This window comes from Nycticebus coucang, chromosome 12, assembly GCF_027406575.1.
Source record: "Nycticebus coucang isolate mNycCou1 chromosome 12, mNycCou1.pri, whole genome shotgun sequence".
In the NCBI taxonomy this organism is placed as follows: Eukaryota; Metazoa; Chordata; class Mammalia; order Primates; family Lorisidae; genus Nycticebus; species Nycticebus coucang.
Genome location: NC_069791.1, coordinates 69,258,944 through 69,285,086, shown reverse-complemented (window position 1 = coordinate 69,285,086; position 26,143 = coordinate 69,258,944). Strand labels below are relative to the sequence as shown.

General features: G+C 42.4%; 1 protein-coding gene across 1 annotated transcript; it reads left to right on the top strand.

Moving 5' to 3' along the window:
• Positions 1-209: 209 nt before the first annotated feature.
• Positions 210-26,143, top strand: KPNA7 (karyopherin subunit alpha 7). Its single transcript, XM_053558063.1, has 10 exons — positions 210-275; positions 3,108-3,242; positions 12,409-12,491; positions 12,913-13,181; positions 14,544-14,626; positions 16,883-17,146; positions 18,560-18,793; positions 20,960-21,142; positions 23,824-23,967; positions 26,099-26,143. The coding sequence occupies exons 1-10, from the start codon at positions 210-212 to the stop codon at positions 26,141-26,143; spliced, it is 1,506 nt and encodes a 501-aa protein (XP_053414038.1).

Here is a 26,143-nt window from a genome sequence, read left to right as displayed (position 1 = left end):
TCTACACCCAGAACTGGTCCCCTCGGCTCTCCCACAGTGTCCACGGCCTGCTGAATTGGCATGATTGTACTTGTGGAAACTGACTTCCAGGGTCTATTTTCTGTTTCACAGAGCCTGATGACTTTAACCTAGTAACCCAGATCCTGGGCACTGAAAATCTCTTTGTAAACATCGAACTTGCAGGTGACTTACTACGCCTTCTAGTCAGCATGCCTAACTTAAATGCTCCAGAAGAGAGGCTGAGAAAATTCAAGTACCGAGGCAAAGATGCATCTGTGAGTATGAAGCCACTGACTCACTCTTTCAGGGACCAGTGTGGTGTGTACATGGTTGTGCATCAAAAATGGAACAGAGAGAGGATGAGGGGGAGATTGAGCAAATATAGTAAAACATTCTCTTTTGGTAGGCGCATGGGTGTTCACTGAATCATTCTCTCACTTTTCTGTGTTTGAAATTGTCGTCATAAAACATTAAGGGTAGGGAGAACAAAAGCACAGGGACTTAGGAGGCACACAACTGTGGACTCAAAGTTTCCATGGGATCTTGCAACTACTTAATCTCAGAGCTCTTATTTCTTGATCTATTATACAAAACTGCTAGGGCGGTGCCTGTGCCTCAATGGGTAGGGCACGGGCCCCATATACTGAGGGTGGCAGGTTAAAACCCAGCCCCGGCCAAATTGCAACAAAAAAAAATAGCTGGGCATTGCAGCAGGTGCCTGTAGTCCCAGCTACTTGGGAGGCTGAGGTGAAAGAATTGCCTAAGCCTGGGCGGCGCCTGTGGCTCAGTGAGTAGGGTGCCGGTCCCATATGCCGGAGGTGGCAGGTTCAAACCCAGCCCCGGCCAAAAACCACACACAAAAAAAAAAGAATTGCCTAAGCCCAAGAGCTAGAGGTTGCTGTGAGCTGTGACACCACAGCACTCTACTGAGGGTGACAAAGTAAGACTCTGTCTCTAAAAAAAAAAAAAAAAAAATAGAAAACAAAACAAAACTGCTCTCTGCCTTCACAGGGCTAGTACATAGATGTTCAACTGTAGCTGCCCGTGTCAAGGAAGCTTACCAAGTAGCTAAAATGTTGGTGTATAAGATACAGCCAACAAGTGTGCCTTGCAGAAATAGGACTCAGACCTGAGAAGCCCCCATTGTTCTTTTTGCTGTGGGATGAGCACAAGATCCAAGGGAGTTTGTGCTGTAGATTCTAAGTGTCATTTGACCTCTCTACAGCCAGAAAGCTATGCAATCAGCTCTGTGCCTAACATCTATGTATCTTGACTGACACATCATATGAGGTTGGCAGTTTGGGGAATCTGAAAGGCAGTTTAGGGTGAAAGAAGCATGTGGTCCCCACAGCCTGGCAAGGGTACCCTAGAGCAAAATCACTCTTACCTGTTTCAATAAGTGTGGCAGTCTTGCTTCTAAGACCCCTGCACATGAAAGGAATCCACTTAAAACAAAGGAATTGAACCCTCTATGTGGACAGCAGTAGGAAAGGCCATTGGATAAGAAATGAAAAGATAAAGGTACAAAACTCCCCATGGGGAGGGCCTGATTAGTGATGGGTAACAGTACAGCTGCGTCAGTAGGCCTTGAAGGTATTCCTACCTTGCCCTATAACACTGCGATGACCCTTATTCAAGCCAGAATTTAAAAGCTTATTTATAAACTTATCTTTCCAGAAAGTTTAGGTTATTTCCCCAATATTCTCAATATTATAAAGTCTATGGGATCAGGTGCTATAGTCCTAGCACTCAGGGAAGCTGAGGAGGGAGGATCACCTTAGGGCAGGAGTTCCAGACCAGCTTAGGAAACATAGCAAAACCTTGTCTTAAAAAAAAATAAATAGAAAAAATTAGCCAGGTTGGGTGGCATGTGCCTAAGATCCCTTGATGCTGAGGCAGAAGGATCCCTTGAGCCCAGGAGTTGGAGGTTGCAGTGAGTTATGATGGCACCACTGCACTCCAGCCTAGGTGACACAGCAAGACCCCCATCTCCAAACTGATAAAAGGAGAGTTTTTTTTTTTGTTGTTGTTGTTGAAATAGAGTCTCATGTTGTCACCCTCTGTGGAGTGCCATGGTGTCACAGCTCACAGCAAACTCAAACTCTTGGGCTCAAGCAATTCTCTTGCCTCAACCTCCCAAGTAGCTAGGACTATAGGCACCTGCCACAACACCTGGCTATTTTTAGAGGTGGGGTCTTGCTCTTGCTCAGGCAATCCATCCACCTCTGCCTCCCAGAGTGCTAGGATTATAGGTGTGAGCCACCACGCCCAGCCCCAAAGGAGATTAAAAAAAAAAAATTAATCTCTCTTACTCTATTGCCCAAGTAAAATTTGGGGATAAAGGCTTAAATGGGACCAGGCGTGGTGGCTCATGCCTATAATCCTAGCACTTTGGGAGGCCAAGGTGGATATATTGCCTGATATATATCACAGATTCGAGACCAGCCTGAGCAAGAGTGAGACCCTGTCTCTAAAAATAGCCAGGAGTTGTGGTGAACACCTGTAGTCCCAGCTACTCAGAAGGCCGAGGCAAGAGAATCACTTCAGCCCAGGAGTTTGAAGTTGCTCTGAGCTAGGATGCCATGGCACTCTATCGAGGGTGACAAAATGAGACTCTGTCTCCAAAAAAAAAAAAATAAAGTCTTAAATGGCCTACAGACTGATTTCACTACCAGTGTCAATGATCAGGGCTGGTGGTCCTCTGATGGTCCCAGCAAAACCTGTCTAGCTTCCACTGGGAAGCCAAGGCCTATCCAGGAAGCAGCTGTACTCTCCAGGAGTTGAGCAACGCCAGTAGAGATGAGCTCAGACTCAGGGCGACAGGATGCTTTGCTAAGATGTTCTTATGGCCAAGAATCCGAGACTGTCCAGGGTGCACGTGGCCTCCCTTTACTTTGGCAGGAAGATTGAATCAGTTTGTAGATGTGGTACAGTCATAGAAAGCAGAGGAAGTAAGCATGGCTGAGATGACTGTGTGATCCGAACCCTTCCAGCCTATCACACCTGCAAAATGAAACCATGCTTTGAAACATGTTTCAAAAGACTAAACGTGGTGACATCTGGGTTCCCGGCTCTAAATGCTCCAATTCCTTTCTTTTCTTCTTTAGATGAGGCGGCAACAGCGGATTGTGGTCAGCCAGGAGCTCCGGAAGGCCAAGAAAGATGAGCAAACTTTAAAAAGAAGAAATATCATCAGTTTCTCCCATGACCCAGCTTCTGAAAATCTGGCTGAAGAGATGTCGGTCAGTATGTGGTGTTCAGAGCAGTTGTGTGCAAAATATGTTCTCAACTAAGTTCTCCACTCTGAAGACGATACATATATCCAGAACTTGTAAACTCTAATTTTGGGTCTTTAAACAGAAGGGGGAAGAGATTATAGTTCAGGATAAATTATCTTTGTCAAAAGTGTCCTTACTCTCGTGGCCATGAATCAGTGGGATCTAAGCTCTGATGGGATAGAGAAGGTATGACTTCTAATTGGAAATTTACTTGTTACCTATAAGCCTAGGAACTCAGGAAATAAGGGTTGTGAAGGTTGTTTCTCAGTGGAGGAAATTAGTCTCCAGCCATGTGAAGTCTTTCCTAATACTTTGAATGTGTCCTCTGTCTTCCCTTCTCCATCTGTCCTAGCCCCACTAAATGCGGAACCTGGATTGACTTCAAGGCCAATTCTGTTTCTGTGAATCCTGAAGGCCCTGACCAGAAAGTTTCCTTTTTAGCACTTCAATAATGTTGCATCTACAGGTTCTATGGAGTGCAGTGATGACTGTGTCCTACCTTAACTGTCCACATTCATCCTTTCTACACTGCTACACTCAGGGCTCTTGGAAGGCACAGTGGTTCCATTTTGCTAGGAGGCTCGAATGATGTATTACATTCATCAAATGACATGGGTACAGTCGTTCCCTGAATCACCATAAGAATCTGAACCATAACTCTGATTAGCTTCATTTTGCTAGATTAGTCCCTAGGACTCCTGTCACCAGAGGAAAGTATGAAACAAAACAATGGAAAAAAAAAGTATTATACTGTATTAGAAGGTCTTAAAAATTAAGATATATATTGGCTCGGCACCTGTAACTCAGTGGTTAGGACTCCAGCCACATACACTGGGGGTGGCGGGTTTGAGCCCAGCCTGGGCCTGCTGAACAACAATGACGACAACAACAACAACAAAAGTAGCTGGGAGTTGTAGTGGACACCTATAGTCCCAGCTTCTTGTGAGGCTGAGGCAAGAGAATTGCTTAAGCCCAAGAGTTTGATGTTGCTGTGAGCTGTGATGCCATGGCACTTTACCAAGGGCGACATAGTGAGACTGTGTCTCAAAAAAAAAAAATAAATAATTAAGATATAATTCACATACCTCAAAATTCATCCCTTTATCCAGCATACTTTTATGATCAGAACTCTTAAGAAAATAGGTATAGAAGGGACTTTCTTTTTTTTTTTTTTTTTGTAGAGACAGTCTCACTATACAGCCCTCAGGTAGAGTGCCGTGATGTCACACGGCTCACAGCAACCTCTAACTCTTGGGCTTATGCCATTCTCTTGTCTCAGCCTCCCGAGCAGCTGGGACTATAGGCGCGTGCCACAACGCCCAGCTATTTTTCTGTTGCAGTTTGGCCGGGGCTGGGTCTGAAACCCACCACCCTCGGCATATGGGGCTGGAGCCCAACTCACTGAGCCACAGCCGCCGCCCAGGGGACTTTCTTTTTTTTTTTAAAGAGACAGAGTCTCACTTTATCGTCCATGGTAGAGTGCTATGGCATCACAGCTCACGGCAACCTCCAGACTTTGGGCTTAGGTGATTCTCTTGCCTCAGCCTCCTGAATAGCTGGGACTACAGACGCCTGCCACAGTGCCCAGCTATTTTTTTGTTGCAGTTTGGCCAGGGCCAGTTTGAACCTGCCACCCTCAGTATGTGGGGGCAGTACCCTACTCACTGAGCCACAGGTGCCACCCAGAAGGAACATTTCTTAAACTGATAGAGGCCATCTACAGCAAACCCACAGGCAATATATTGAATGGAATAAAATTGAAAACATTTCCACTCAGATCAGGAACCAGGCAAGGTTGCCCACTGTCTCAACTGCTTTTTAACATTATAATGGAAGTCTTAGCCATTGCAATCAGGCAAGAGAAAGCTATCAAGGGTATCCATATAGGATCAGAGGAGATCAAACTTTCACTCTTTGCAGATGATACAATTGTACCTGGAAAACCCCAGGGACTCAACTACAAAATTCTTAGAAGTGATCAAGGAACACAGCAGCATTTCAGGATACAAAATCAATATTCACAAATCAGTTGCATTTATATATACCAGCAATAGTCAAGCTGAAAAAAACAGTCATTGACTCTATTCCTTTTATGGTAGTGCCAAAGAAGATAAAATATCTGGGAGTGTACCTAACAAAGGACGTGAAAGATCTCTATAAAGAGAACTATGAAACTCTAAGAAAAGAAATAGCTGAAAATGTTAACAAATGGAAAAACATACCATGCTCATGTCTGGGAAGAATCAACATATTTAAAATGTCCATACTACCCAAAACAATCTATAGATTTAATGCAATCCCTAATAAAGTACCTCAGACATACTTTAAAGATCTGGAAAAACTAGTACTTCATTTTGTATGGAAACAGAAAAAACTTGGAATAGCCAAGACATTACTCAGAAATAAAAACAAGTCAGGAGGAATCACGCTACCAGACCTCTGACTATACTATAAATCTATAGTGATCAAAACAGCATGGTACTGGCACAAAAATAGAGAGGTAGATGTATGGAACAGAATTGAAAACCAAGAGTTGAACCCAGACACTTATCATCATCTGATCTTTGATAAGCCTATCAAAAATATAAATTGGGGGAAAGATTCCCTATTTAACAAATGGTGCTGGGTGAACTGGCTGGTGACTTGTAGAAGATGGAAACTGGACCCACACCTTTCACCATTAACAAAAATTGATTCTCACTGGATAAAAGATTTAAACTTAAGACATGAAACTATAAAGATTCTTGGAGAGAGTGCAGGGGAAACACTTGAAGAAATTAGCCTGGGAGAATACTTTATGAGGAGGAGTCCCCGGGCAATTGAAGCAACACCAAAAATACGTTACTGAGATCTGATCAAACTAAAAAGCTTCTGCACTGCCAAGAACACAATAAAGCAAGTAGACAGCCCTCAAAATGGGAGAGGATATTTGCAGGTTATGTTTCTGACAAAGGTCTGATAACCAGAATCCACAGAGAACGCAAACTTATTAATAAGAAAAGAATAAGTGATTCTATTTCACTGTGGGCAAGAGACTTGAACAGAAGCTTCTCTGAAGAAGACAGGCTCATGGCTTACAGACACATCAAAAAATCTCATCATCTTTAATCACCAGAGAAATGCAAATCAAAACCACTTTGCAATACCATCTAACTCCAGTAAGGGTAACCCACATCAAAAAATCCCAAAACTATAGATGTTGACATGGATGTGGAGAAAAGGGAACACTTCTGCACTGCTGGTGGGAATGCAAGCTAATACATCCCTTTTGGAAAGAAGTTTAGAGAACACTCAGGGATCTAAATGTAGACCTGCCATTTGATCCTGCAATTCCTCTACTAGGTGTATATCCAAAAGACCAAAAATCACTTTGTAACAAAGATATTTGCACCAGCTTGTTCATTGCAGCTCAATTCATAATTGCTAAGTCATAGAAGAAGCCCAAGTGCCCATCAACCCATGAATGGATTAATAAATTGTGGTATATGTATACCATGGAATACTATTCAGCCTTAAAAAAGATGGAGACTTTACCTCTTTTATGTTTTCCTGGATGGAGCTGGATATACTTTCTTCTTAGTAAAGTATATATCCATTCTTGAGATATACTTTACTAATCCAATGTACTCAGTACTTTTATGAAACCAATTTATAATTACTCACACTTTCTTATGAAAGATAGATCACAACTACAGCCCCGGATGAAGGAGAGAGGTTGAGGGGAATGGGATGGGAAGGTGGACGTTTGATAGAGGGAGGATAAATGGTGGGACCACACCTATGGAGCATGTTGCAAGGGTACAAGTCAAATCTATCAAGAATAGGACATAAATGTCTTAACATAATAATTAAGTAAATGAGGTAAGAGCTATGTTGATTAGTTTGATGTAAGCACTCCAAATTGTATAAAAAATCACATTGTGCCCCACAAAGGCATAAATGTATTCATGATCTATGTGTATATGACTTAATAAAAGGAAAAAAATGAAGTATATAAGCAGAAGTTTCTAGTGTATTCATAAAGTTGTATAATCATCACCGCTAGCTAATTCCAGGACAGAGTCACCACCTCAAATAGAAAACCCCACACCCATTTTTATTTATTTTATTTTTATTATTATTTTTTTTTGTAGAGATAGAGTCTCACTTTATCACCATTGGTAGAGTGCTGTAGCATCACAGCTCACAGCAACCTCCAACTCCTGGGCTTAGGCAATTCTCTTGCCTCAGCCTCTCGAGTAGCTGGGACTACAGGTGCCTGCCACAACGCCTGGCTATTTTTTTGCAATTTGGCCGGAGCCAGGTTTGAACCCTCCACCCTCGGTATACGGGCTGGCGCCTACCCACTGAGCCACAGGTGCCACCTGCACTCCCATTATTGAGCAACCTCTCCCCATTCCTCATTCCCTGAAGCCTCTGGCAAATACTAGTCTGCTTTCTGTCTGGATTAATCTATTCTAGACATTTTATATAAATGAAATCATACAACGTGAACTTTTGAATGTAGCTTCATTCACTCAGAGTAATGATTTTCTAAGTTTCATGTTGTGGCATGTATCAATATCAATTCTTTTTGGCTGAATAATGTTCCATTGTATAGATAGACCACATTTTGTTTATTCATTAGATGGTGGATATTTGGGTTGTTTCCACTTTTTGGCTATTACGATTATGCTGTTAACATTTGTGTACAAATTTTTGTGAGGACATGTTTTCAATTGTGTCTACCTCTACAAATAGAAATGCTGGGTTATCTGCTAATTTCGATTAAACCTGTGATAGGCTGGGCAGTGGCTTCCGTAAATGTCTACATCTTCTAATCCCCAGAATCTATGCCTGTTATCTTATGATAAAAGGGACTTCAAAGATGTGATTAAGCTAAGGATTTTGAGATGGGGAGAGTATCTTGGGCTATCTGGGTGGGTCTGAACAGAGGATGTTTCTTATCAGAAGGATGAAAGCAGAAGTTAGCATAATTAGCATGACATGTTCTGAAGGTAGAGGGAGGGGCCTCAAGCCAGGGAATATAGGTGTTCCTAGTGGAAGCTAAAAAGGGCAAAGAAGTGATTGTCCTCTCAGATCTTCCAGGAGGAACCAACTCTCTTAACCCCTTAGCATTTTTTTTTTTTTTTTGAGACAGAGTTTCACTTTGCTGCCCTCCGTAGAGTGGCATGGCATCATAGATCACAGCAACCTCAAACTCTTGGGCTCAAGTGATTCTCTTGCCTCAGCCGGGACTACAGGTGCCCACCAGAACACCTGACTATTTCTAGAGACGGGCTTTTACTCTTGCTCAGGCTGGTCCCAAACTCCTGACCTCAAGCAATCCTCCCACATTGGCCTCTCAGAGTACTAGGATTATAGGCATGCACCACCATGCCCAACCAAGTTGGTGGTTGGTGTTCTAACCCACTAAGTTTGTGGTAGTTTTTACAGCAGCAATGGGAAACTAACAGCTACCAAGCTGTTTTCTAAAGTGGTTGCACCACTGTAGTTTGACATTCTTAGCAATACTTGTTGGCCATTTTTAAAAGCATAGCCATCTAGTGGGTAAAAAGGATATGTTGTGATTTTGATATGTCTTCCTAAATGACTAATGATAGTGATCTTTTTACGTGCTTATTGGCTATTTGTATATCTCTTTGGAGAAATATTTATTCAAACCCTTTGCCTATTTTTTGAGTCAAGTAATTTGTCTTTTTATCGAGTTGTAAGAGTTCTTTATGTATTCTAGATACTAGGCCCTTACCAGATAAGATTTGCAAATATTTTCTCTCATTCTGTGAGTAGTCTTTTCACTTACTTAATTGTATCCTTAGAAGCATAAAAATTTTTAATTTTGGGAAAGTATAGTTTATCTGTATTTTTCTTTGGTTGTTTGTGTTTTAGGTATATACATTGCCTAATCTAAGGTCACAAAGATTTATGCCTGGGTTTCTTTCTAACAATTTTATAGCTTTAGCTCTTATGTTTAGATCTTTGATTCGTTTTGAATTAATATTTATAAATGGGTATGAGTTGGGGCTCAACTTCATTCTTTTGCATGTGACTATCCAGTTATCCCAGTACCTAGGGTTTTGTGTTTTTCTTTTCTTTTTTTTTGATTATTGTTGTTTTGTTTTGTTTTTTAGACAGTCTTGATCTGTTGCTCAGGCTAAAGTATAGTGGTGTGGTCATAACTCACTACAACCTTACCCTCCTGGACTCCAGTGATCCTCCTGCCTCAGCCTTCCAAGTAGTGCACCACCACACCAGCTAATTTTTTTCTATTTTTGGTTAAGAATGAATTTTTACTCTTCCTAATGATGAGATTTTCTTTATTTTGGAATTTCTTAACATCTCCTTCATTTTATCATGATAGTTTACTGGGTGTAAAATTCTTCATTGACAGTGTTTTCTTCCCGCAAGATTTTGAATAGTATTTTATTTTTTATTTTTTTCCCCTCAAGATTTTGAATAGTCTTTTATTTTTCCCTTTTTCCCCATGATTTTCAATATAACAGCTCACTGCTTTCTGGTCTTGATGCTTTCTGATGTAAAATCAGCTGTCAATTTTATTGAAGCCTTGTACATGAGTTGTTTTTTTTGTTTTTGTTTTTTGCCAGTTTCAATGTTCTTGCTTTTGTGTTTTTGGCTTTCAACAGTTTATGACATGTCTAGGTGTAGATTTTTTGAGATTTATCTTATTTGGAGTTCATAGAACTTCTCAGATATGTAAATAAATCTTCCATAAGTTTAGGGATTTGGGGACATTATTCAAACCTACTTTCTGCCCCTTTCTCTCTCTCCTCTCCTATTATGCATATATTGGTATGCTTGATGGTGTCCTATAGATCTCTAAAGATCTATTAATTTTCTTTTTCCTTCATCTTCCTCAGACTGGAAAACTTCAATTGACCTATCTTCAACTTCACTGATTCTTCATTCTGTCTGCTCAGATCTACTGTTCATCTCTTTTAGTGAATTGTTCATTTCAGCTATCGTACTCTCCAATTTCACAATTTCTATCTGGCTCTTTTTAATAATTTCTTTCTGTTCATTGATATTCTCCATTTGGTGAGACATTATTCTGATACTTTCCTTTAGTTCTTTAATCATGATTTCCTGCAGTTCTTTGAACATATTTAAAGTCTTTGTCTACTAAGTCCAACATGTGGGCCTCACAGGACATTTCTATTGATTCCTTTTTTCCCATGTACATATGGGTATTTCATATTTATTTCTTTGCATGTCTCTATTTCTTTGCTGAAAACTAGTCCTTTAAAATAATGTAGTGGCCAGGTGCAGTGCCTCATGTTTGTAATCCCAGCACTCTGGGAGTTCAGGGTGGATAGATTGCTTGAGCTCAGGAGTTTAAGACCAGCCTGAGCAAGAGAAAGACCCTGACTCTACTAAAAATAGAAAGAACTAGCCATGCATCATGGCAAGTACCTGTACCCCCTCAGGAGGCTAAGGCAAAAAGATCACTTGAGCCAGAGTTTGAGGTTGTTGTGAGCTATGCTGTGACAGCACTCTACACAGGGCAACAGAGACTCTGTCTCAATAATAAATAAATAGGGCCAAGTGCAGTGGCTTACACCTGTAATCCTAGCCCTCCAGGAGGCAGAGGCAGGTGGATTGCCTGAGCTCATGAGTTTGAGACCAGCCTGAGCAAGAGAGAGCCCCCATTTCTAAAAAATAGCTGGGCATTGTGATAGGTGCTTATAATTCCAGCTATTTGTGAGGCTGATGCAAAAGAATCACTTGAACCCAAGAGTTTGAGGTTGCTGTGATCTATGATGCCAAAGCACTCAACCCCAGGGCGACTGAGTGAGACTCTGTCTCAAAATAAATAAATAAATAAACAAACAAATAAGCATGATAACTCTGAATATGAGATTCCCCCTTGCCCCAGCATTTGTTGTTGTTGCTGGATAATAGTGTTTGTTCAGTGACTTCTGAACTAATTCTGTAAAATGTGTTTTTTGTCATGTGTGGCCACTAAGTCTCTGTGCAGTTTACATTAGTGGTCAAATAATGAAAATGATTGGACAGAGATTTACTTTCACACTTGGAACAAAAATAAAAAACACCAATTTTTGCCAAGAAGCTCTGTGTGCATGTGGGGGCATGCCTTTAACACTCAGCCAGGCAGTTGACCACTCTGCCTTAAGCCTTCACTTTCTGTTTGCACAGAGCCTCAAGGTCAGCCAGAGGCAAGAGGTCAGGGTCTTCTCAGTTTTTTGAGTATGTGCTTAGTCCTATACATGCACCTGGCCTATGTTGGACCTTTTCAAAGCCCTAATGAACATCTCATTCCCCAGATTTTCCTCTTAGATTTTTGGTGGGCCTATCATTTGTCTCAACTGTTACCCAACCTTTTCAGGTGGCTATGATGTTAAACAACTTCCTCTAATTGTTTTCAAAAAACATTCTTAGGGAAAAGGCTTTTCATGTTGGGTAAGCTCTGAGTCAAATAAAAGAGATTCTTACAAGTGGGGTCTTTTTAAGAAACTACAAGATGGGTCAACTAATAATTTTCTGGAAATAAAGCTTTAAAGGAGTACCTACCCATTCTGCATCTTCTGGTGACTGCTAGGCTGTTGATTTTTCACGGTGATTGTGGACTGTTTTCAAGACTACTGTGGAGCTTGAAAGGGTGGGTGGGAATAAGGCAAGTCAAAATGCCATAAAGCTGTCACTATTATTACTGAGATTCAGCTGTTTTTCCTGAATAAACACTTTCTGGATTGAAAAAAATAAATTGCTACAAAGCTTTAGTTAATATCTATGGTTCTGAAAAGTTGATTCTGGCAATTTTTGTCAGCTTTCTCACTGACTTATAGAGCAGAGAATTTTTGAAGGTTCATATTCTGCTATTTTTACTGATATCCTCCAACATGTTCTTATTGTATAGGATAAAAAGATGCTGAGGATACAAGTGATGATAGGAATTATTTCTCTCCCAAGCATGAAGAGTATCCTACAGATCTGTGAGACCTATGGTCCCGAAATGTTCTTCCCTCCCCTAATCTAGAGATGGGGCATCATGCACAAGCCAGCCTGTTTTAATCAGATGAATGACGAGACTAGGTGATGTTTGCCATTCCTTTTGGCAGAGAATGTGACTTGAATGTGTCTTTCCTTGCAGGTCAGCCTCACTCTGGGTGAAATAATCAAAGGAGTGAATAGCTCAGATCCCATCCTGAGGTTCCAGGCCACCCACGCAGCCAGGTATCTCCAAATGTACTGCTGATGCTTATAGTTTCATAGCTGGAAAATGAGCTCCAGTGGCCTATTTGGTTTCTTGACTTTGGCAAAATGCCCATAAAACACAGGAAAAGGCTAGTCCTTTCAAAAATGAGACAAAATTGCTATTCCACACTATCCTCAAAGGCAATTTAAATGATGCAGTGTGTTGTCAGAGATGAATTGCTTAATTTACATTGGCCTCTACAAGAATTTCAGCTTGCAGATAATATCTAAAGGGGAAAACATTGCCTTATCAGGGCAAAATGCTATAGGCTGAACCTGGGACATTAGGTAGCTCTGGTTTATTTCATCTGATAGTTAGGAATGCCAAAACCATCTATTAAGGAGGTTCTTAATATCTCCCTCACATGACCTTTCCCCTCTTCTTTCTTTCATTGCATAGGAAAATGCTGTCCCAGGAAAAGAATCCCCCTCTAAAATTGGTTATTGAAGCTGGGCTCATTCCCCGGCTGGTGGAGTTTCTGAAGTCATCTCTTTATCCCTGCTTGCAGTTCGAAGCAGCCTGGGCTCTGACCAACATTGCTTCAGGGACTTCAGAACAGACCCGAGCAGTCGTGGAAGGGGGTGCTGTCCAGCCTTTGGTTGAGCTCCTGTCTTCCACCCACATGATTGTGTGTGAACAGGCTGTGTGGGCTCTTGGCAATATAGCTGGTGAGACTCTCCCCCAGTAGGCTAAGAAACAATGGGCCAGGCATGCAGCCAGGTAAGGGCTCTTAGGGTAGTATGGTACATTTGATGTTCTGGAAACCTTCTTGGCATAAATACCTAGAAGTGCTGGAAAAGATACAAGAAACTATTTCAAAATTAGAGCCAAGTTCAGAAGCCAAACGATTGAAGCCGAAACCAGCTGATTCAGGGCATCCTGAAGCCATGGACTACATCTGCCAATACCAGGGTCCTGCAGCCTCTGGGATTTGTGGCTTGGGGTAAGGGGAAAGACAAGTCTTTGACCCATGCAGCATAGGGGTTTATGACAGATCCTTACGTATCCCAGGGCCCTAAAAGGACTCTAAAGGGAACATATGAAAAATGTCTTCCCTGAAAACATAATCCTAAGACCCTCTACTTATGAATTTGGGGCTTGATGTTATATTCCCTGCATGGTCTGAAAAATCACCCCAGTTACAAAGTTAGTGCTATGAGATTGAAAACTCCTGGATTTCTGGCTGACATACATTCTGTGGCTCTCTGGGGAAAACTCGTTGGGACCCTCAAGATTTGAACAAATTAAGATCAGCCAAGTATTAGCAATTACAAGTTCAGAGAAGCAACAACCCACCATGACTGAGTCAGCAGAAATAAAGCCCTCCAAGGACTTCAAATATTAGAATTAGCAAACAGAAGACAAAATAACTAAGTGCTTTTAAAAATGCTTGCAGAGGGAAAGCCCCTATTAGGGACAATGTCTCTCATTTTACTTGGTTTAGTGTGGAACAGGCAAGACTGGGTGATATGGTGTGACTTATCTTTGCCTTGATGGTTGAATATGAACTTTAACTTCCAGAGTCTAAGGTTGGTCTCCTACCCAAAGCGGCAGATGGTTGACTGACAGCACCTATCTAACTCTAGGCTTTATTCTGAGTCACATTGGGAAGTTACTGCCCCATGTCAGAGTCTTCTGGGAAGACAGCTTGATCTGCACTAGCCTTCATTTTCATGAGAACCATGAAGATGGTTCTCAGAACCAGCCTTCTGAGAACCATGCTGTGAAATGCCTCTGGTGTTTAGAGTGGGCCACTGGGCCAAGCTGGCTTGGTCCTTCATGACCACAGCCTCTGCTTATAGCAATTGCTACTGTGGTACAATAGTGTGTCAGTGTGTCATGTAAGGACTTACCCCCTCCCCCAACAGACACCTTGAAGACTCAGAATCTAGTTACAGGGCTATACTATCTGCTTGCCAAACCCAAACCCAAGAATGAATTTAAGTATCTAATACTTTGCATACACTTAAAAAAAATTAGACACTTCAGATTCTCTTTGTTGTCTCTTGGTAATTGTGATCTATTTGTAGGTGACGGCCCAAAGTTCAGAGACATCGTTATCTCGAGCAATGCCATCCCACATCTGCTGGCCCTGATTTCGTCAACCATACCAGTAAGTGTCTTCAGATGAGAAAACCCAGCTAGGTAACACATTTCCAAGGTCAAGAAATTAGGAAAAGTACTTCTAAATCAATAACAGATCACGTGGCCACTGTCTGGATCCTGTGATGGCACTTAAAAACAAGGCTGAGAATAGGGTGTCATTTGGGGTAAAGATTGACTCACCTTTGTCCTGCGCCAGTAGGCACTGATCTTTCTTTGGGGGGAGGGCATTAGAAGACATCTATTAAGGTTTTTCAAAGCTTACCATCCTACACAAGTAGATGACTAAGGCCTCCATTCAAGGAATACAGGCAGATGTAATGGTTCACCAGCTCTATTCATGGTTAATAGGGTCAAAGTTAGAGGGTTAGAGTCAAGACTGCTTGATGTGGCAACAAGAGAGGACTTCCTACTTTAGGAACTGGGTTCTAAATTTGCCTCAAAAATGAAGAGAATGGGAGGCCAAGGTGGGAGGATTGCTTGAGGTCAAGAGTTCAAGAATAGCCTGCTCAAGAGTAATATCCTGCATCTACTAAAAATAGAAAAATTAGCTGGGTGTTGTGGTTGGCTCCTGTAGTCCCACCTACTTGGGAGGCTGAAGTAGGAGGATCACTTGAGCCCAAGAGTTTTAGATTGCTGTGAGTTAGGCTGATGTCATGGTACTCTAGCCCAGGTGACAGAGTAAGACTTTCAAAAAAAAGAAGCAAAAGGAACATGTGTAAAACCTTCAAGATGGGGAGCACTTGACATGGCAGAATCAGAAAAAGGCTAGCCATGACCAAGGACATTTGCAAGAAGAGAGCAGTGTAAGATGGCAAGAAGGGCAAAGGGCTTAGAGCTCATCCTAGTGGCAATGGGAAGACTTTGGAGGCTCTCAAGGCAGGAAATATAGTAGTCTGTCCTTCAGAATGTCTCTTCCAGCTGCCTGTCATCGGAAGGTAGCAGAGGGGGATGGTGGAGCAGGTGGGTCAGGGATGCTGCTGAGCTAGACATGAAGAGAGATAGCAGAAAGCCAGGGTGCTCTCAGGTTTCAGGTTACATTGCTTAGATAGATGACTGTCATCCTAGAGAAAGGGGGAGGATGGAGGGAAAAGAGAATCAGAGCATTAGCTGTAGATGCTGAGGCAAGTTAGAGGCATGATTACTGCAGATATGCCTGTCCAGGTGATGTGTGTGCTTATATCTAGCTGGGTCAGGTCAGCTAGAGCAGGGGTCAGCAAGCCTGGCCTGGTCAGCTGCTGCAAGGATAGAGTTGAGCAGTTGCAACAGAGGCCATATAACTTACAAGACTGAAAATGTTTGCTATGTGTCCCTTTATAGAAAAAGTTTGCCAAGCCCTGGCCTAGAGTGGGAGAAGGGCCCCAGACCAAGTCCTGGAGTCTCTAACGCCCGCAGAAAAGACTGAAAAGAAACAGCCCATTTGGCAATAGAAAATCAGATTTCGTGTAACAGATTGCCAAGAAAGGGCTTTTTCATAAGGGAATGGCTGATTACTAAATACAGCTGGAAGGGACAATAACTTTAGGACTGAGAAGCAGCTGCTGAGTTTGGTGACCTGGAAGGAGCTGATTGCCATCATTAATCACAAAGAAGTAGGGGCAGAAACCAGTGGCTTGAACAATTGGGAAGCTTCATTGAGTCACCAAACTTTTGAATCCAAAGGCAGGATAGGAAGACTGGTCCTCAAATTGAAGATCAGAAATACAGTTATGACATGGCGGTAGAATTATAGACTGGTGGGAAGACCAAATAACTCCTATTTGACCTTTTGTCAGAGAAAAATGAAACTAAGTCATCAATTGAGTGCAATGGGAAAGGATACAAGGAGGCAGGGCGTGTGGCTCACGTCTGTAATCCCAGCATTATGAGAGGCCGAGGCAGGCAGATTGCCTGAGTCAGGTAAGACTCTGTCTCTATTAAAAATAGAAAAACTGAGGCAAGAGGATTACTTGAGCCCAGGAGTTTGAGGTTGCTGTGAGCTATGATGCCACGGCCCTCTACTAACGGCAGCAAAGTGAGACTCTGTCTCCAAAAAAAAAAAAAAAAAGCACACAAGGAAACCTCCATCTAACATTTGAATGTGGAACATAAAGCTCGTTCTCTGCATCCCTAATACACTTCACTGCCTAGAACAAGCTTCTGTTTGAAGCTCAAAAGTTTTGGTTCATGCTGATCAATAATACTGACCAGAGATGGTAAGATCACACTGCTGTTTGTGTTTTTCTTCACTTTACACCTGATGCTGGAAGCAGTTTCCTTGTTACAGATCACATTACTGCGGAACATCACATGGACCTTGTCCAACCTGTGCAGAAACAAGAACCCTTACCCTTGCGAAAAAGCGGTGAAGCAAATGCTGCCAGTCCTCTTCCAACTTCTGCAGCACCATGATAATGAGATTCTCTCAGATACCTGCTGGGCCCTATCCTACCTCACCGAGGGCTGCAACGAGCGCATTGGCGAAGTCGTTGACACTGGGGTCCTGCCCAGGCTGGTAGAGCTCATGACCAGCTCAGAACTCAGTGTCTTGGTAACTGCAATCTGGTTCCTTCCAAATAGTCTGTGAGTCATGTACACCTTAGCAAGTTCTAAGAAGATCTGGGGTGAGGGGAACAGAACTTGCTAAGGACACTGTGTTCCTTTGCCTGGAACAAAGCTTGTCATCTGCATTTCCCTGGTTTGTGCCACTCTAGCCAAACGCCTAAATCTACTTTGATCTAGAATTCTAGTGAGTATTAAGTAACTTACTTTTTCTTAATCTGATAACCAAAAACACCACAGAAACACACCAAGTGAAATTGCTTATCATCCCACCACCCAGTGAACTATTTTGCATCTTTTCGTTCTAGAAGTCTATGCACATAGACTTTAACAAACTGTCTCTACAATGTGTGTGTGTGTATGTTGTGTATGTGCATAGAGCTCATCCTAATGTTCAAATTGCTTACACAAGTATAAAAGAGAATTCTTTCTTATCTTCTCCCCAGTTTGCTCTCTTAATCTACCTCAGATATAGGCAAAAAGCAAGGAAATCCACTATCAAACACTGGTAGAATATTAAACATGTGTCACCTACTGCTTTGAAATACGGGTGTATTTAAGATGCCTCCACTCTCCCCTCCCCACCGACCCCAGCTTCTGCCTAATGTTGTATGTTGTGCAGCCTTAGTGATTGTCTATTCTGAGACTAGCACAGTATTTCCCAGATGTCACAGTTGGTTTGGGGCTAGTGCTGGGGGGATGGAGAGAGTGACAAGAATAAGAAAAGAAGCCACCCAGGGTTTGGGGCCCAAGTGGGGCCTCCTGGTGAGACCATGATTGGCTTATAGTACCACTTCCACCTCTCATTTGAGTGGTAGGTAAGTAGCTTAATAAGCCAGGATAACCCTAGAATATTAGATGGGTTTCACTGGAACTTCCCTACAGTAAAGAGAAAGCTAAATAAATCCAGTCAGCCCTCCTAGGGCAGATGTCATCTTGAGCCCAACTGTATACCCATGCTGCTGACCTTGAGTTACACCAAGAAACGCCTTTGGGATCTCATTAGCTCCAATTGAATATACATCAGAAGCTTGACACTGGTGCTAAATACAAATTCAGTAGAAATTATTACTTGATAAACACTAATCAACTTAGCATTTCCCCCAGTTGAAACCATATGAAAAGGACAACAGTATTTCTTGAAAATGGCATCCCTTTGACCTTTATCCTTCCCAAGCCAGAACACTTTGGGAAGCTGGCAATTTACCTTTAAACTATGTAAACACAGCCATGGATGCATTGAATTAGTAAGGATCATGGACATAGTCTCCATTCATAGGGCTGCAGAGAACCACCAGCAAAGCTCCAATAAGGTTTCGAAGGAAGGCCACAGAAGGGTGTGATTATTGCCTTGTCCTGTGATAGGTTTGCAATACAGAGACTTCTCCCCTTGTTCTTACAGACCCCCTCTCTCCGCACAGTGGGGAACATTGTCACCGGGACAGATCAGCAGACCCAGATGGCCATCAATGCAGGCATGCTGAATGTGCTGCCCCAGCTCCTGCGGCATGCCAAGCCATCCATCCAGAAGGAGGCAACCTGGGCCTTGAGCAACGTGGCCGCAGGTCCCTGCCAGCACATCCAGCAGCTGATCACTCATGACATCCTGCCATCCTTGGTGGCTCTATTGAAAAATGTAAGTGACACACTCAGCATCTGTGACAAGCTTGCATTCCAATGGCCCTGAGTTAGACTCCACCAGAAATTCAGGCATAGGCTAAGCAGCAAGTTAATTGAAGCACAACAGAGCTATGAAGCATGAGATTCCTAGCTCTGCCTAGAAGAGGGACATTTCATTCTGAAGGACCCATTAAATCGGATTGTTCAATGAAAAGGAGACTTCCCATGGCTCAAACATCCAGAAAACTCTTGAACTAGTAATATTGGCTCATTTTTTAATGGTGTTCAAAGAATGTGCCATCTATTCATTACCTGCCAAAAGGCGGTGGAGGATTTGTGTTAGGAGGCTATGGTAATGTCATGCACTAGAGAAAAGCGGCCTTTACTGTACAGGAATTGATTAAAGTGATGACATAAATAGAAACTCCAAATATAAAAGTAGGCATATATTAAAGCTTTCGTCTTCCTCCTGACTCCCACCCCGCCTCCCAGGAGCAGTTACTACCATCAGCGTTTCCTTTTGCCACCTTTTATTTATTTATTTATTTATTTTTGTAAGTTTATTTTATTTTATTTTTTATTAACATTAAATCATAGTTGTGTACATTAATGCGATCGTGGGGCACCATACACTGGTTTTATAAACAGTTTGACACATTTTCATCACACTGGTTAACATAGCCTTCCTGGCATTTTCTTAGTTATTATGTTAAGACAATTATATTTTACATTTACTAAGTTTCACATGTACCCTTGTAAGATGCACCTTTTATTGAATGAGCTGTTTAAACCAGCCACAGTCAGGAGTAGTTACCTCAGACTGAGGCTGGGGAGATGAGTGGAGTAATGTGGGGTACAGATATGGCATCTTCTGACCTATCTGGAACTTCCTGTCCTGCGTTCTACTGTGAGTCTGTGCGTATATTCTAATGAGAAACATGCAGTTAGGAATCAAAGAATATTCATATTTTGAACTGTACCTTTTGAACTATAACTTGCTGGGAGCCTTTAAGTTACGTTTTTAGTTTTCAAGCTGAAGTCATAATTTTCCCCAACCATGAAATGAGAATAAGCCCTGTCCCAAGATGGAAGGATTCATAGATTCATAAGTCACTCCCATATCTCTGGGCCAAGTGCCCTTTATAAATGCAAAGGATTCATTGTGTGATACTTCAGTGTCTGCTTCTGTCAACTCTGGACTGGCTCAGTCCCCTAGATTAGCAGTCCCAAAACTTCGGCACCAGAGACCAGTTTCGCAGAAGACAGTTGTGCCACTGATAGGGGAGGGGCATTAGATTCTCATAGGACGCCCACATGTTCAATTCATAGTAGAATCCAATGCCACTGTTTTTTTTTTTTTTTTTTAAGAGATAGTCTTACTTTATCGCCTTTGGTAGAATGCTGTGATATCACAGCTCACAGCAACCTCCAGCTCTTGGGCTTAGGTGATTCTCTTGCCTCAGCCTCCTGAGTAGCTGGAACTACAGGCGCCCGCCACAGCACCTGGCTATTTTTTTGTTGCAGTTTGGCCGGGGCTGGGTTTGAACCCACCACCCTCGGTATATGGGGCCGGCACCCTTCTTACTGAGGCACAGGTACCGCCCTCTAATGCCACTGTTAATGTGACAGGAGGCAGAGCTCAGGTGGTGGTCAGATAAAGCTTCGTCCATTCATCTGCCATTCACCTTCTACTGTGCAGCCCAATTTGAACAGGCCACAGACTGGTACCTGTCCGAAACCTGGGGACTGGGGACCACAGCCCTAAATCATATCCGTGTCCCAGCCTTATATCTTCTTACCCAGAATTTTAGTGTGTCAGAAAGACTAGAAATGTAGGCACAGGCCACTGCCATCTAAAACTTTGACCATAATTCCTAGTCCATGTTGATTGCCTGAACTGGTTTACGTTCTATTTTTCCCCATAGCCTAACGTAGGGAAATAACTCTAGCTGATCTTAGAACCTCCCTCTAGACCCCATTTGAGCATGTCTTCCTACTTGTTGGCTTCTCAAAGACGCCAACTTCTGATCAGGAACTAGAGGCAGGTAGCCAAGGTGTTTGTTGTAAACTGCATACATGGTCCTGGCTGTCACCAGTCTCCCTAGAAAGTGAATCAATTTGGCATCACTATATTTAGGCTTTTCAGGGATCTGTAGAGAATGTAAACGTTGTTGTTATGCAGGGAGAATTTAAAGTCCAGAAAGAGGCCGTCTGGACAGTGGCTAACTTCACAGCTGGGGCCAACATGGACCAGTTGATCCAGCTTGTCCACTCTGGAGTCTTAGAGCCACTGATAAATCTGCTCATTGTCCCAGATGTTAAAATTGTTCTCATCATCCTAGACATCATCGCTTATATTCTCCAGGTAAGCTATTCTGAACAGGTCAGTTTGTAAATGGTAGTGTCCAACATGAGTAAGACATTTAATTTAGTTCTTAAAACCTAAGTTGAATTCTTTCCTCTCTATCCACCCTGGTCCATACTTCCTGAGGATAAATACATGAAGGAGCATTTCAAAGAAGGACCATCTTTTGCATTTTCTCAAATGAATCTCTTTATGCCAGCCACCTTTTTAGGATGTTCACATGATGACACTGCGTAGTTCTGTTCTAATGAAGCTTTATACATGGAGGGAGGAGAAGGAACACACGCCAGGCAGAGAGTTATGGGTAAAGTTATTAGATAAAGGGAAGGTCATTAATACTTCAGAGTGGGGGAGGGTATAGCTATCTGCTTTATTTATTTATTTATTTTTTGAGGCAGAATCTCATTCTGTTGCCTCAGGCTAGAATGCCATGGCCTGAGCCTAGCTTACTGCACCCTCAGACTCCCGGGCTCACATGATCCTCCTGCCTCAGCTTCAAGAGTAGCTAGGACTATAGGCACCTTCCGTGATGCCCAGCTAATTTTTCTATTTTTAGTAGAGACGGGATCTGACTTTGATCAGACTGGTCTCAAACTTCTGAGCCTAAGCAATCCTCCTACGTTGGCCTCCCAGAGTGCAATGTGTGTAGCTGTCCTATATATACAGAAATCAGGAGATACTTCTCTGAGGAGTAACATTTAAGCAAAGAACAAAGTGAGTCTTTGGATGTCTGGGGAGGATCATTCTAGGCAAAAAGAATAAAGCAGGCACAATAGCTCATGCCTGTGATCCTAGCTCTCTGGCAGGCAAAAACAACAAAAAGTCTTGGAAACTACTGGCCTGAGTAGAGATCAGATTTGAAACCCAGCCCAATCATACCCTGAGACTGAGCTAATTGCACTGATAAAGAACAGAGATTTGCCAGGTGTTAGACAGAGTGGGCTTGACAAGTTTGTGAAGGTACACTAACGGCTAGAGAAGTACAGCTACTTCTACTTTGTTTGAATTCAACACTTGGGATTTTTGTCTTGGGAAAGACTGGCCAAATCCCACCTGACAAATGTGTGAAACCCCTATATCGATAGAGGCCCAGGGAACAGGTAGTTATTGGGGTCAAGTGTGGGGTAGCTAGAAACTTCAGGTGGGCAACAGAATGCCATTGAAGTCCTGTAAAGTAACTTTGGGGCTGGCTGCTATCTTATCAAAGTCTAAAATCCTTCTCTAGGCCTCCAACCACCCTGGGTTGTCCTTCACTGCCCCAATTTTTTCTTTTCTTTTTTTTTTTTTTTGAGATGCCTATCCAGGACTTTTTAAAAAAATCACTGTTCACAAAATAATAGTACTCTTTAGGATATGACATCAGATGCTGTCTTTCTCCACTTCCCCCAAATATTGCTGTTTAGCTGAACTACACTCTTCTTTGCATAATGGGTGACATTTGTATTCCTTCAAATCTTTGTCCTTGTTCCTTCTTTGGTAGCTCTCCTGGCAAAGTAATATACATTAAGAATCTGTTATACCTTCCATCCAGGTGTGGTGGCTCACACCTGTAATCCTAATATTTTGGGAGGCCTAGGTGGGTGGATTGCTTGAGCTTAGGAGTTTGAGACCAGCCTGAGCAAGATCAAGACCCCCATCCCTACTAAAAATAGAGAAAACTACCTGGGCTTTGTGGCTCAGCTGTGGTAGAAAACTACCTGGGCTTTGTAGTCCCAGCTATTTGGGAAGCCGAGGCAAGACAATTGCTAGAGCCTAAGAGTTTGAGATTGCTATGAGATATGATGCCACAGCACTTTACCCAGGGAGACAGAGTGAGAATTTGTCTCAAAAATTTTTTCTTCAGCTACTCGGGAGGTTGAGGCAAGAGAATCACCTAAGCCTAAGAGCTGGAGGTTGCTGTGAGCTGTGATGCCACAGCACTCTACCAAGGGCAACAAAGTGAAACTCTGTCTCTAAAAAAATTAAAAAATGTATATTTCTATTAATTATAAGGGGATATCTCCTATATAATTATAATCACATATTTGTGGGTGGTACTATATTTGGCCAAAAAACTCTATAAACTGATAGTCTGGAAATAGTGCATTTTGTACAATAAATATAAATGTACAAATGTACATTTATCAGTACCATGCGCTAACCGATTGTACTACTGGAGCCCTAAAACATACATTTATATTTGTATATAAACATTTTTCCTTTTTTGAAACAATCTCACTCTGTTGCCCAGACTGGAGTGCTGTGGCATCATATTGGCTCACAGAAAACTCAAATTCCTAGGTTCATGTAATACTCCTGGCTCAGCCTCCTTAGTAGCCAGGACCCCAGGCACCTACTACAATACCTAGCTAATTTTTCTATTTTTAGTAGAGATGGGGTTTCACTCTTGCTCAGTGGCTGGTCTTGAACTCTTGAGCTCAAGGAATCCTCCTGCCTTGGCCTCCTGGAGTGTTAGGATTATAGGCACAAGCTATCATGCCTGGCCTGTATACATTTATTTAAAGTACGTATATATCATAGATCTCTGAAGTGGGAGGAAGATCATATAATTGTCAATGAATTTGGGAAAAGTGAAACTGTCCCTTCTGGAATGGTAACCTTTGGTCTGATTCCACTGAAGGATGCTCCCTTGATGGGCGGCTCCTGTCTGGGGTCTAATGTTCTCTTGAACTTGCTCACAGGCAGCGGAGAAACTGTGTGAGAAGAAACATTTGTGTCTTCTGATAGAAGAATTTGGTGGGATTGATAAAATTGAGGCTTTACAACTTCATGAGAACCATCAGATTGGCCAGACTGCTCTGAGTATTATTAAGAAACACTTTGAGGTAAGTGACTTCAAAGTGTGAAGGAGTACCTGTGTGTCCTGGTGGGTCACTTCAGTGAATGGTCACCCTGTGGGGCTTGTGCTGCTGTCTGGGGCAGGTGGGTAGACAGGCCTAAACTTAGCTCTGAGGGGTCCCCCACCTGTGCTGTATGGGGCACCTTTGAACATCAGCCTCCAGGCACCTGGGAGCTATTCTGGTCCCATGGGACCTTGTCCTACTGCCTCTGGCTTAAAACTCCAGTTTATTGGCTTCCTTTGGGGAAGGATTTAAGGGAGAGCAGGTGTAGTCTGAGACTAATGTGACTTCCTATCCAAGAATGCAAACAGCAGAGACTGCAGGCCCAGCTTTGGTAAAATCATTTTGCTACTTACTGAATTTTATCTCTTTCCAGAATGTAGTATTTAGGGATGAACTCTACAAAACACTTCTATGTTTTCTGCAGGAGCAGGAAATAATGATCAGACAGCATCAGACTTTTTTTTTTGAGACAGGGTCTTTGTCACCTAGGCTGGAGTACAGTGAAGTGATCATAGCTCGCTGTAGACTTGAACTCCTGAACTCAAGTGATCCTCTTCCTTTAGCCTCCCAAGTAGCAGGAACTACAGGCACCTGACACCATGCTCAGCTAATTCCTTTAAAAAATTTTTTTTTTTTAGAGGTGGGGGGTCTTGCTATGTTTCCAAGGCTGGTCTAGAACTCCTGGCCTCAAGTGATCCTCCTGCCTCAGTCTCCCAGAATGCTGGGATTATAGGAATGAGCGGCCCATATTAGACATTTTTAAAAAACTTTTTTTTGTGGGCCAAAAAATAGCCAGGCATTGTGGTGGGCACCTGTAGTCCCAGCTACTAGAGAGGCTGAGATAAGAGAATCACCTAAGCCCACGAGTTGGAGGTTGCTGTGAGCTGTCTAATGCCACAGCACTCTACTGAGGGCAATAAAGTGAGACTCTGTCTCTACAACAACAACAACAACAAAAAATTCTAAAAAAGAAAAAATTCCAAGGCCAAGAGTGGTGGGTCATGCCTGTAATCCTAGCACTCTGGGAAGCCAATGCCAGTGGATAGCTTGAGTTCAGGTGTTTGAGACCAGCTTGAGCAAGAGTGAGGTCACGTCTTTACAAAGAAAAAAAAGAAGAAGAAGGAAAAAAAAAAAAACCCAACTAGCTGGGTGTTGTGGCAGGCGCCTGTAGTCCCAGCTATTTAGAGGCTGAGGCAAGAGGATTGCTAAGCAATTGCTTAGACCCAAGCATTTGAGGTCATGAGCTATGATGCCATATGCTCTACCCAGAGTGACAGAGTGAGATTCTGTCTCAAAATAAAAATTAAAAATTGAAAAATATATAAGACAATCACAAAAGGACAAATATTGTATGATCTCACTTATACCTGGTACCTAGAATAGCTGAGCTCATAGAGAAAAAGTAGAATGGTGGTTTTCAGGATCTGGGTAGAGGGGAAATGGGAGTTATTGTTTAGTTGGTATAGTTTCAGTATTGTAAGATGAAAAACTTCTAGAGACTGGTGGTGGTGAGGGTTGAACAACACTACTCTTAATGTTAGGGGCTTAGAAATTTTATTTTTATTTTTTGAGACAGTCTCACTTTGTCACCCTCAGTGGAGTCATAGCTCACAGCAATCTCAAACTTGTGTTCTCAAGCAATTCTCTTGCCTCAACCTCTTGAGTAGCTGGGACTACAGGCGCCCATAACAACACCCAGCTATTGTTAGAGATGGGGTCTCGCTCTTGCTCAGGTAAGTTTTGAACCTGTGAGCTCAGTCAATCCACCTGCCTCGGCCTTCCAGAGTGCTAGGATTACAGGTGTGAGCCATCACACCTAGCCTGGGGCTTAGAAATTTTAAAAAACAAATGAAAGAAAAAAATCCACTGTTCTTAATGTGTTTAAATGCTACTGAAATGTCTGCTTAAACATGGTTAACATGGTAGATTTTATTATGTGTATTTTATATAATGTCTAAGGTCCATCCTGAGAAATATTTCAATGCTCCTTTTAGTCTCTCCTGAGGGGGACTCAAGGCTGAGTTAGAGCAAGTTCTAACCCATAGAAGATGTTAAGGAATGAGATGTGACCTATTGAGAGCCTGGAGGTGTAACAGTCTGTTCTCCCCCAAAGGAAGAAGATGAGGGCATAATTTTGCTGGACCGAGGCCTGGACTAA

Bases quoted from the DNA above. Each gene is read 5' to 3' on its own strand.
- KPNA7 (XM_053558063.1), top strand. From the start codon at position 210: ATGCCTAACTTAAATGCTCCAGAAGAGAGGCTGAGAAAATTCAAGTAC. The intron at 3,243-12,408 runs GTCAGTATGTGG...CTTTCCTTGCAG, and splicing joins ATCTGGCTGAAGAGATGTCG to GTCAGCCTCACTCTGGGTGA. The intron at 23,968-26,098 runs GTAAGTGACTTC...TCTCCCCCAAAG, and splicing joins TTATTAAGAAACACTTTGAG to GAAGAAGATGAGGGCATAAT.